Source organism: Littorina saxatilis, linkage group LG5 (assembly GCF_037325665.1).
Source record: "Littorina saxatilis isolate snail1 linkage group LG5, US_GU_Lsax_2.0, whole genome shotgun sequence".
NCBI lineage: Eukaryota > Metazoa > Mollusca > Gastropoda > Littorinimorpha > Littorinidae > Littorina > Littorina saxatilis.
Window position 1 is genome coordinate 20,393,370 of NC_090249.1, and position 12,611 is coordinate 20,405,980.

A 12,611-nucleotide genomic window follows, 5' to 3' on the forward strand; every position below is an offset into this window, starting at 1 on the left:
AGACTACTGGAGGAGGACTCGCTATACACTGTCTAACCGATATATTACAATCAAACTTTTTTCCCGATTGTTCAACCCTATAATGTGATTTTAACAAAAGAGCAATTGCGCTTTGACACAAACTTCACTCGAATTATATCTGAACCTGGATTTGTGTCTGTGTTACCCAAAATACTTGAGACAAATCAATCGGTCAGAGCAGAGCACATCAACACAATTAAACAAAGCAGTCGTGTCCAGTAATGTATAGGCATGTGTGCTTACAATTCTCAAGGATCAGACAAAATCAATCAAGCATAATTATCATATCGGTATGTGTGGTAATTTTTAATATCGCAAATGCCGAAGTTGGATATTCATATGAATTTAGCAACATTAATTCCCGAAGAATCATTCTTGCAATCATAAAACATGTTTGTGTGGGTGGTGGTTAACAAAGAACATGCCGAATGCCTGTGGACTTATACGAAATAAGCCAGGGAACTCAAACAAGTGAGATCCTGCGCTTGGAACATTCCCAAAAGCGACTCTTATCTGATTTGAAAGCCTGATTTGGAACAAGGACGTTCGAATTTGGGTTAGACATTTCAAGATTATTTAACCCAAAAAAGAAAACAAAGTAGAAATCTTAAGAACCAAAAACAGTTTAGGACACGCACTACACGAAGAAGCATGAGTGAAGACGAACTACTGTAGAAGAAAGGAGGGACAATGACAGTCATAAAGAAAAATGTCCTCGACGTCGTCGTCCTCCTCCTCGTTGTCGTCGTCATCATCATCATCATCATCATCATCATCATCATCATCATCATCATCATCATCATCATCATCATCATCATCATCATCATCATCATCGTCGTCGTCGTCGTCGTCGTCGTCGTCGTCGTCATTAAATATCATCATCGTAAGCGACATAAAACTACAAGTTTTTGTTTTTAGATTGTAGTGCCCATTTAGCATTTCTCTTTGCAGGTACTCTCAACACCTCTCGCAGCTTTTTGACAATGAACCCAACCAGAATCACTCGAAACGTTTACCTATATAATTGTATCACCTGACTTTTTCAATCCCGAATAAAAATGGACACTGTTGTCGGTCAATAACCTATTCAGCTGGTCAGTAACCTCTAATGACCCGCTTGACCTTAAAGAGCAACGGACGTCGTCGTACGACTCTCAAATCTCTGATCTATTGATATCCTTAATTAGGTTAGCCATCGGTCAGAGAGTGACTAAGTGACCTACATGTGTGGATGACCTAGATGACAGGGGAGCCAGGTGTTGTCTTCAAGAGAAAATACGAGGGACACACCTTCGAGCGGTCATTTCGTCACGTCAGGAATTGGTTCGTGAGAACAAGAAAGCCTACTTCCAGGTGAGCAATCACCATTTTCTCACCGGCCATTAAAGGCCCACTCTGCCTCTTGAAAACAGTTGGCCTGACTATCTCAGATCTGGTCAGGCTTTTAACATAGGATAAGACCATCTCTCTACTTGGTGACATAGCAACATTTAAAGCCCTGAATTCTTGCTGTGGTCAGTTGGCATTTTTTGATGAATAAATGTCACAGTGTCTTTGTACGAAATTAATTCTTTAAACAAAATACCACAGTGCACAGAGAGTACCTTTGCTGTTTATTTTTTGGTATGCAACGAAATGGAGGAGGGGGGTGGGGGGGGGGGGGGGGGTGGGAGTCTTATCCCATGTATAACAAACCAGACCAGATCTGAGATAGTCAGGCCAACTGTTTTTACGAGGGGGAGTGGGCCTTTAACCTCCCACCACCCCCTACTATATTGTGTGTGTTCTATTGTATATGACTGATTACCACATTGTGTTAGCTTTGCTCTTTAACCCTCTTTTTTGTGTGTGCTAATATGTGACACTGTTCACTGTTCTGAGTACCTCCGCATCCGCGTGGCCAAAAAACAAACATGTTTCTGAAGCTTATTTCTCTTAGAAACTTGAAAACACACTTTTTTGGACATAACCAACGTTCTATTTCAACGCTCCTGCAAGTCTGGTTGAAAGTGGAGACGGACATTCAAATTCAGTCTCAGTTTTGTTGTAATGTCTTTCACCGCAAACAGGTTACTTCCTTTGCACTTTCGATTCCTTCTGGTGCACAGTACGATACACTGCTGAATCCCTAATATGGGGATGGTCCTCCGTTCGTCTACGGTTAGCCAGTTAAACAGGCTTTGGAGCAGACTTGGGCATGTGAAAAAGTCCGAAAGTGACCTTTGCGTCTAAAATAGTGCTCATCTAGGTTTGATACTCAAAAACTGTTATGATTGACACATCTGAGCTAAAAACGTGATTTCAGACAAAAATCTGAAGATTCTGAAACATGTATGTTAGCGTAGGCAACAGCACAATGCGTATAGATGTACTGGGAAATCACCGCTGTCGCAATAGAGTGTTAGTGTATCAAGAAAAAAAATGTTGACCGAAGCAGTCCTTACAATGGATCATTGAACTCTTCAGGTGGGTGACCCGTAGCAGAGATCATTGCCCTGAGAGTAAATGACCCACTGTCCCAACGTTACCGAATCACCTGATAGTGAATTCAATGCGTAGGACTATAGTGATTCATGTACTGAAGCCAAAATAGTGATTTATCAACAAGAGCGACTTTCAACGGGTTGATCACGCTGCATTTACAGTTTATTAACCGCATCAACTATGTTAAAATAGAAATAAAATGCTCACAACTTTCCAGCATAAAAACCAAAACGGATTCCACTGAAAATAAAACAGTGAGATATTGCCATCGCAAGCAGAGACAAACATGATCATATTCGATTTTACTCCACAGGCGGCGCATTCAGCATCAGCATCTTCTCATTTGTCCATACCTCCGACCTTCCCAATACCCCGCACCTCCACCCCACCCGAAAACAAAAGGAAACAGACAGAAGTCTGATCTGAGTCAAAGACTCACAAAGAAATCATGATCGAGTCTCATATCTATTGTCCAATTTACGACATTTCCAGTTTACGCCATCGACATAAAACATGCATCCATTATCATCGACAGAGGACATAGACTGCCCCTTCGAGTACAAATAAGAAGAGGAAAATGAAAATAGTTAAATAGCAAACAAAGATCAGAAAATCACGATCTATAGTCTCATTCGGAAAAGATATGCTTCCTTTGCAATCGTCTAACGTCTGGGATCCGTCATGCATCCTCCGATTCCAAAACAAAACCCAAATACCCCATTACCTTGCTGCCCACCCATCTCCCGTCCCTCCCCAACCAACCCTGAAAGTGATGACGTTTTACAACCTTCTTTTTGCATTGATAGACCAGATTGTAAATAGTTTTAACCATGGAGTTTACCATGTCAACTGAAAAGGAGACAAACGTGCATCGATCTCGAATAACATTAACGGTTGAAGAGACGATACACAATGATAACCAACCAACCCCAACCAACCAACCAACCAACCAACCAACCAACCAACCAACAACCAACCAACAAACAAACCAACCAACCAACCAACCAACCAACCAACCCCGCTCCCCCAAACAGAAAGAATTCCTATCACAACGCATGCAAAGACGTTCTAAAAGACCATGGCAGAGTCTTATCCGTTACACAGCCTGACTCGATCTGTATTCTCCGATTCCTTCGCCCCACAGAACAAGATCCCTACTCGGGTCCTCTCGGGTCTATTGGGACACAACGCTAAACGGACACATGTGTGACGTCATTTTTCTTAGGTGTAGGTGTTTGGGGTGGATAAGAGAGTGGGTGGGTGGGCGGGGGTGGAGGTGCTGGGGAGGGAGGTGGTTCGGATATGCTGCAACGTATGACGGCTTACTAGTGCCAAAACCTCATAATTGTAATTACCATTTCCACGTGTTTATTACTAATTTTCCCGGGAAAATTACTAATTTTCCCGGAATAATTACTAACTTTCACCTGTTAATTACTAATTTTTAGTTTTGGCTCACTTCCTGACGGATTGCTAGTCCCAAAACTAAAAATTAGTTATTTTCCCGTGAAAATGAGTAACTAACATGTGAAAACAGTAACTGACAGCGTTAATTAATAATTATCACGTGATAATGGGTAACCCCAGGTTTTGGCACTAGTAAGCAGTCATAGGGCTTACTAGTGCCAAAACCTTATAATTGTAATTATCATTTTCACGTGTTAATTACTAATTTTCCCGGGAAAATTACTAACTTTCACCTGTTAATTACTAATTTTTAGTTTTGGCTCACTTCCTGACGGATTGCTAGTGCCAAAATTAAAAATTAGTCATTTTCCCTTGAAAATTACTAATTATTCCGTGAAAATTAGTAACTAACGAGTGAAAACAGTAACTGACAGCGTTAATTAGTGATTATCACGTGATAATGGGTAACCCCAGGTTTTGGCACTAGTAAGCCGTCATAGCAACGGCTACGCCTTTTCCTTTTGAAGACGCTTCGCAATAGAGTCACAGGACCTTCTCGACCCAACAACCGTATTTATCTCTGTGTGGTGGGTGCAGGGCGATGGCAATAGGCGGACTGGTGCTGTAACAGCGCTGCTTTCCCCTCTAGCAGCTCTGCCTTTGGATTTTAAACAAGCATTAGCTTTTTTCTAAGAGAAGCCGCACATACATTTAGGGCCCTTCTAACATTTCTTTTCACAGGTGCTCTCAGCGCCTCTCGTAGCTTTTTGACAAATGTGATTTATGTCAGGTGAGTAAGATGGGAGGAGTCGTGCCAGCGATGGGAGGGACTGGAAAAGTGACGGCGACTCCCCTGTATTTGCTGTCATGTCGCGCTGTGGATTGTTTCTGTAATGTAAAAAATGCTCTGTCGGCGGTTCGCGTGTTACCGGGTCTCGCGCTTGCGCATAACATCGTAATCTGTTTGTTTGTGAGTCTGTCTGTTTGTCTGTCTGTTTGTCTGTTTGTTTGTCTGTCTGCCAGTCTCTCTCTCTGTCTCTCTATCTCTCTCTCTGTCCCCCCCTCTCTCTCTCTCTCTCTCTCTCTGTCTCTCTGTCTCTGTCTCTGTCTCTGTTTCTCTCTCTGTCTCTCTCTCTCGCTCGCTCCCCCCCCCCTCCCTTTCGAATTAAGATTGACCTTTTTCAATGCTTTTTTCATATGTGGATACAGCTGCAAAGTTAGAATACTATTGTTTGAATCATGTAATCCTTATTCATTTCGCCGGATTAGTATATTTGAATTTTTAAAACTGTTTGCGTTTTGTGTTTAATAATGTTTTTTACTATTCATGTACCCAAATGGGGTTTTGTGAAATAGACCTTTGCATTGGCTTGTTAGTCAACACATGCCCTACCAAACCAACAGACAACACGTCCGCAATATAGTAAAGCTGGAAGCTATTATCCCACCTCGGTAATCTATCAACCTTTTTGATTTTCCCTCTCGTTCGGTACATTGGGTTCACCAGCCTGATCAACGCTCGTAAAAACTATCTATTCGGGACAAAGAAGTCTCGAGTGGAGGGGGGGGAGACCAAAACAAAAGACAAAAGTAAGACAAGACAAGACAGAAAAGGAAAAGAAAGGAAAAAAATGACACAAATAAAAGACCAGGGAAAAAAGAAAAAGATGGGAAATGAAAGGAATGTAAAAGACAGACAAGACAAGAAAAGACAATACAAACAAAGTCAAGACAAGACAAGATAAGAAAAAAAGAAAAGACAGAAATGAGAGACAGAAAACTAAAAAGAAAAGAAAAGAAACAATACAAGACAGGGAAAGGAAGAAAAAAAAGGAAAATAAAAGAAACGACAAAACAAATAAATAAAGAAAAGGTTCACATCCATGCACCAATTAATGTTTTCCCTCACCTCCCCCGTATGGCTGCCTGAATGGCGGGGTAAACACGGTCATACACGTAAAAACCCACTCGTGCAAAAACATGAGTGAACGTGGGAGTTTCAGCCCATGAACGAAGTAGAAGAAGAATAAGTTTTAACTCACCGAGCATCTTGCTGAGGTCCGCGTTGTGGACGTCAGGGTTTTCTGCGGCAAGTCTCTTCCTCTCGTCTCGTGACCACACCATAAACGAGTTCATCGGCCTTCGTATGCGACTCTCTGACTTCCGTGACGCTACACCCGGGCCTCTGGATGACGTTCCAGAGCTGGATGACATGTCGCCACCAGCCAGGAGAGCGCGTGATGGCGTCAGACCCCAGTCCCAGCACCCTGGGGCTCGGGAAGGAGGAGGGGGTGGAGGGAGTGAGAAGGGGGAGTAAGGTACAGTAGGGGAGGAAGCCATGTTGCTGCTGCTGCTTCCACGAAGAGGGGAGTATCCTCTGTGGTGATGGGGGTGAGAGTGGTAAGGGTACTCGGACATCATGTCGCCCAACATGGGACCCACTGAGTGAGCTGATGGTGGCTGGCAAAACCCAGAGAGGTCGCTGCTAGGCTGATGCATTGGCGGATGAGAGAGTCGAGGAGCTTCGAACCCTTGAGATGGGGAACAGTGCTGAGAAGAAAACCTGGGATCACCGACACCTGGCATGTGCGGAGAGTGCTGGGGAAACCTTGGATGCGCTTCAAAGCCTTGCGGATAATGATTCATTCTGGAAGCTTCCAGACAGCTGGGACTTTGCATGTGCTGAGAATGCGGGGGAAAAGTTCTGGGTGATGACGCCTCGAGATTATCCATGTGCGGGTGAGAAAGTCTTGAACCGTCAGCATTTTGGAGATGATTCGGCATCTCAGAGAGTCCAGCAACCTCCATTTCCAGACAGTCAACAGGCTGAGAGTTCTGGCACATCCCAATACCACCCGCAGGAGATTTACTGAGAAGCTGCTGTTCTTGCTGGTGGAAGGATTGTTCCTGCTGATGTAGCTGATACTGCTGAGAAAGTTCTTGTTGTCCAAGCTGAGACTGTGGCTCCATGAGGCTGCTGGTGTATAAAGCACAGGCCACAGATGAGATGTCGGACGATGAGGATGATGTTGCAGGTGATCCAGAAGAGAAGTCTTTCGCTTCGTGGATGTGGAGAGGAGGGGGGTCCACCATGGCAGACAGAGTAGGGGGTGGGGTGCTGTTGGGTGGTTCTTCAGTGAGTTTCACCATCTTCAGTCAGCTGCGGACAGACACAAAGTTATTAGTCACGACGAACTGGTGAAGAATGCGTTAATTCCTTGATACAAGTGGTGAGTGTGTGGCTAAATGAGGTAAGGATTGCTCAACGGCTTTGGAGTACAAAGCTTCGGCATCACAGAAGAATATTAAATATAAGACAGCAACAAATGGATCAAACATTTGAGTGATATTAAGAAACGTTATTAGATTGATCCTTTTGGGTGCATTTAGGTTTGCACTAGGTTGCATTCAAGACTGAATTACATCTGAGAGAGAATGCTCGTTTGGCAGTCGTTCCGAAACTTGCACATTGTGTTTGCTGTACTGCACATGGATAGACTTGTGTTTCGTGGCATTGCTCTCTCTCTCTCTCTCTCTCTCTCTCTCTCTCTCTCTCTCTCTCTCTCTCTCTCTCTCTCTCTCCTCTCTCCTCTCTCTCTCTCTCTCTCTCTCTCTCTCTCTCTGCGTGTAAAAGAAAAGAGTGAGACAAAAAGTGTAGCATACTAGGCCAGGGCACTCCACGTGTAAAAACATGCCTACTCTTGTCAAGGCCGGTGTGATAACATGAGCGAGAATCTTTCTATAACAGGCCTTCCGTACCACCCCTCTGATAACTTTTTCGCATCGCGAAGCTGGAACAGAAGGTGGCCCGGTAAACAAACTTTATCGTAGTTGTAGCGAAGTGTTCTACTTCTGGCGTTATCACCGCGAGGTTATCACTAATACCTTCACACGTCGATATACTCTGAAACAACAGCAGTTTTGGATTAAACATAAATTAAAGGAGCACTCCTCCTCGCGTATACAGCCTGGATCGGCTCGCCGTCCCAGATCTGGCCAGACGTTTATGTGACAGGGGAGGCTACCGCTCCTTTCACAGCAGACTCTGCACCCGAGTTGTTGGCCTTTAAAAGTCAACACCAGTGGATTGTAGAAGTCTGTTTGTGATGGGGTCTGGTGGTTTCCGATTGTCTGTATGTTCATGGAAACCTTCGGGTTTGCATAACAGTTTTTATAGGGCTAAGAAATTAGCCCTAACATTTTCAATCCTGTTTGATTGCACTTCGCTTCCCGAGGTGATCGTAGTGTTTCGGCACACGGTTACATCTACATAAAATAAGATCATCTGTCTACATGGCCATGTATAAACAGGCAACACCCTGACTGCCTGCTGTGGTGAGATGCGATTTTTTTTTTTAAAGAATTAATTTCGACATTGATTCCGACATCCACAAATTCTCATTGTGCACAGAGACCACCCAGACTGTTATTCTCTGTACGTGACCAAGTGGAGGGATGGTTTTAGCCCATGTGAAAGCCTGGCCATATCTGAGACGGTGAGCTGAACTGACTTTACAGGAAGGGGTGTGCCTTTAAAGGGCAGATTTGGGACATGGAATGGAAAGTGTCAGGGTCCCACAGTATAGGGTCTACTGCTGGTGAGGTCCTGAGTATAGGCACCAAATGTTGTGAATAATAATTAACAACATATTTTCTCCAGAAGTAATTTAGTGACAGAGTACGTTGAACGCGTGAGGGAAACAATTCTAGGGGGTGGGGGTGGGGGGTGGATGAGGGCTGGCTGGGGTGGAAGGGAAGAGGGTTGCAGGTTGTGTTTGGAGCTCGGGGGTTACAGTGTGATGCTGTCGGGGAGGTTACTTAATGTTCATACCATTCTTTTGACTTTTACGACAACAAACAAAGAAAAAAAAAGTGGTGAGTATGGATAAGCATGAAGTAGGCAACAAGAGTACAGGCTGGCAGGAAGAGGTTTTGGGGTAGACTGTTGGTATTATTGAGGAATACCTGAATATTAGGTACGTACTGGAAAGAACTTAATATACATGCATCGCAACACACTCAATGGCACTTATAAACACACACACCCCCCCCCCCCCCTCCCGCCTTTTTTGTGTGTCCCTAGCCAAGCGAGAAATTTAACTTAATGAGTCCCCCCCCCCCCCCCCGATCAAAAAAAAAAAAAGGGACGATGATTTAATGTGATTACGCTGGATTTTGTAGATGGGATATTATCAAAAGAAACGGGCCGGACGGACAGAGGAAAGAGAATAGAGGACGGACGGCATGATGAAAGATGGCAACAACGGAAAACAACAAGTCCCCCACGCGATACACATTACAAGGCTACTTCAAAATGAAGATAGCAAGACCAGCTTACAAACACTGATTGCGAATGAGGAAGGGCATCATCGAAAAACAATGAGTCTCTCATACAGATTGTCCGGGGACTTCAAAGTAAATAATTATAGCAGGAGCAGCTAACAACTGCAGACAAAATAGCAAGAACTTCTTCTTCTTCTGCGTTCATGGGCTGAAACTCCCATGTTCACCCGTGTTTTTGCACAAGTGGATTTTTACGTGTATGACCGTTTTTACCCCGCCATTTAGGCAGCCATACGCCGCTTTCGGAAGAAAAATAGCAGGAACCAGTAATTGTGAATGAAGAAGGATATCAAACAATACTGATTGCCTGGGTACTTCAAAATAAAGATAGAAGAAGCAGCTAACAAGAGCAGACAGAATTCGCAGAAATAGGACTCCAGTAACATCATGATAGCAAAAACATTGATTGCGAATGAAGAAGGGCATCAGCGAAAAACAATAAGTCTATCATACAGATTGCCAGGGTACTTCGAAATGAAGATAGAAAAAAATAACTGCAGACAAAATTCGCAAAAATGTGACTGCAATGACGTCAGGGTAGCAAAAAACATTGATTGCGAATTTAGGTCATCAGCGAATTACAATAAATCCCCCATGCAAATTGCCATGGGACCTCAAAATGAAGATGCAAGAAACAGTCATTGTGAATTAAGAAGGGCATCCGCGAAAAAATAAGTCCCCCACACAGATTGCCATGTGATTTGAAAATAACAATAGCAAAAGTAACTAACAGACAAAAATCCACATATATATATGTGTCTGTAATAACCGAATGATAGGAAGACGGACATCAGCGATAAACTATGAGTCCCTACAGAATGTCAGGGCACTTTAAACTGAAGATAACAAACGCAACAAGTAAGTGCGTTCAAGATACGCAGAAATGTAACTAAAATATGAGCAAGAAATGTTGCTTGCAAGCGTAACTGCGCAGAGTATGTGACTTGCACGCCGTTTACTTTCCCATTACTTAACAAAATGTTACTTTTTCTTGAAAAAGAATATTATGTTTGATATGGTCAGTATGAGTCATGTTTGCTTCATTAAAACGATTGTTTTGAACTCTACTGATACTGACGCTTGCTGCTGGGGTCTATTTTCAAAAGAGCGGGGTATGTAAGGGGAAATATCACCAAGACACGTTTAAATATAGTCACTTTATACACGCTCAAAGTGCGCATTGATTAATATTTTGATTCGATGAGAAAACTCTGAATGTATTACTCAAACTTGTGGGAACTTTTTTTTCTGAACCAGAGCAAAGAACCGTTAAGTTGCTTAGTCCTTTACCCTCAGAAATGAAACCCGTGGTCGCTCAAAAATGCGTTTCAAATATTGATAAATCATAAAAGAAAAGAGCATTTCAATTGAAGGATATAATTATGTGGCTGAGTTGAGGGGTGAGGAGAGGGACGAGGGGACCGGGGGGCGGGGGGGGGGGGGGGGGGGGCAGCTAGGGTGGGGGGGGGGGGGGAGTGGGGAATGGGACTTTGGTTAGCAGTTGTGTGAAGAAAAGAAGTTGTGGATTGAAGAGGATGAAAGATAGTGAAGGGTCTCCAAAGATATGCATGCCACTACTCGATCAGGTGATTCAGACGCTGCAATATTTGACTAACATTACATATATTTCATCCCACCCTGTCAAAAGTTAATAACAAAAAAGCGATCAAGAGGACTATGGACAGACAAACGGACGAAAGGGCCGCGGAGGCGAACGCACCGTCGAACAGAAGAAAAAACCGTTGTTGATGCTGCTAGATTCATAGTCAGTCACCATTGAACTGAAACAGAATAGGGTGCCCCGACGCAGCTCGGAACCTCTGCTAATCACGTTAAGTTACAAATGTGTAAATTTGCATTGCCCGTCAAATATTCCTTTATACTACCAACGCAGGCTGATACAGAGAAGCAGTTATCTTCGGTAATTTTGATAAAATCATATATTAAATGTATGTAAGCCTATAGAAATGAGAAAAGTTGCATACCTGTGTATCTGAAGAATGTCTGCTACACCTCCAGAACAAAGACGCATTCTTCAAGATGATCCATCGCACTAGGATGTTTCCTGGGTCACGTCCATTTAGAAACAGTTTTTCAACACCGAGATCAGGTGTGTTCGGTGTTTTTTGCCGATCCTGTGAGAATTCTGTCGTCGTTTTGATAAACCACAAAGTCAAATCCAGCTTATCTCAAATGCAGTTCAATTAATCAGGTGAATCCTCAGATTTGTAAAAGGTTTATCCAACGTTTGTGAGATTTATGCCATATATATAATTATGTCCTTTTTTTGTTTAATTGGCCGTCTTTCGGCAATGTGCGTCAATACGCGAATTTACAGGACGCGAAATTGTCAGTTTTGTTTGCTCACAATAAAACTAAATAAGTTTCAAGATTATCAATTTCTTGAAGTTTAACTTACAATAAACTAAGATTATCAATTCCAGTACAAAACAGTTCAACCGTAATGACAGGTGCAGTTTTCAACACTATATGCAAGTTATTGCAGACACTGTTGCACAATTTCATCGAAACCGGCTGTAACGGAAAACCCAATATTCTGGAAAAAAATCACTACTCATAAATGTGTAAGTTCAAACCCTAAAACTACACACAGAATAAGAGTCTGCTGTACTTATCACCATAGCTTGCACCTAAGATGCGTGTCAGTTTTTCAGAACAAAAACTGAAAGTGTCCGGTCGGAATTACCACTCAAATCCAAGTCCACATGACGATGATGATGATGATAATGTTCGTTGTTGGATTTCGGCGCTCACTCTTATTTTGCACTCCTTCAAACAATTGCGGGGGCCGCGTGCGTGTGTGGATGCATGCGTGTGCCGCAAGCCAGACACTAGCGAGTCCCCTAGTGTAGTGGTACTTTATATAACTGCACCCTACAACGGGGCTCCGTAGGGGCCGATCTTGAAAGAGCCGCCCGTTTCTAAGGCGCGCTTCTCTCTTCCACAATAAGGTCTTCGGGGCAAAAGAAGCTTGATAATGTTCATTCCACCAATCCCTGTATCTCGTGCACGCCCATTGACCTGTCTGTATGCTAACGACCGGGGTCAAGTCCGAATAAATTACGGTTGGTGATAGTTTGGGGGGTTCAAGTGTGGACTTTCTGGTACAGGTTCTTAATCATCGAGATCGAGTCTGAACTAACGATGGATGAGGCTATTTCAACCAATGAGATTTGAGCCGTTGTTTTGTTTTGCTTCGAGACAGTAGTGCGACAGTCGGCCGCGTCTGCCGCCGCGGCCGTTTACTATTTACTCATCATAATAAGTGTATCAGTCAGAGATTAATCAGTCAAACATGCAGTCTGTCTAAACTGCAGGTCACAAATGGGTCAGTC

The 12,611-nt window shown here is 43.3% G+C and overlaps 1 protein-coding gene across 1 annotated transcript in view; it reads right to left on the bottom strand.

Annotated features, from left to right (window-relative positions):
- Nucleotides 1-12,095, bottom strand: part of LOC138966513 (uncharacterized) — a 42,427-nt gene extending 30,332 nt beyond the window's left edge. The window contains exons 1-2 of the mRNA XM_070338778.1: nt 11,241-12,095; nt 5,955-7,072 (exon numbers count right to left, since the gene is read on the bottom strand). Of these exons, the coding sequence (XP_070194879.1) occupies nt 5,955-7,062 (1,108 nt within the window). The 5' untranslated portion in view covers nt 7,063-7,072; nt 11,241-12,095. The remainder of the gene's footprint in view (nt 1-5,954; nt 7,073-11,240) is intronic.
- Between the last annotated feature and the right edge of the window lie 516 nt (nt 12,096-12,611).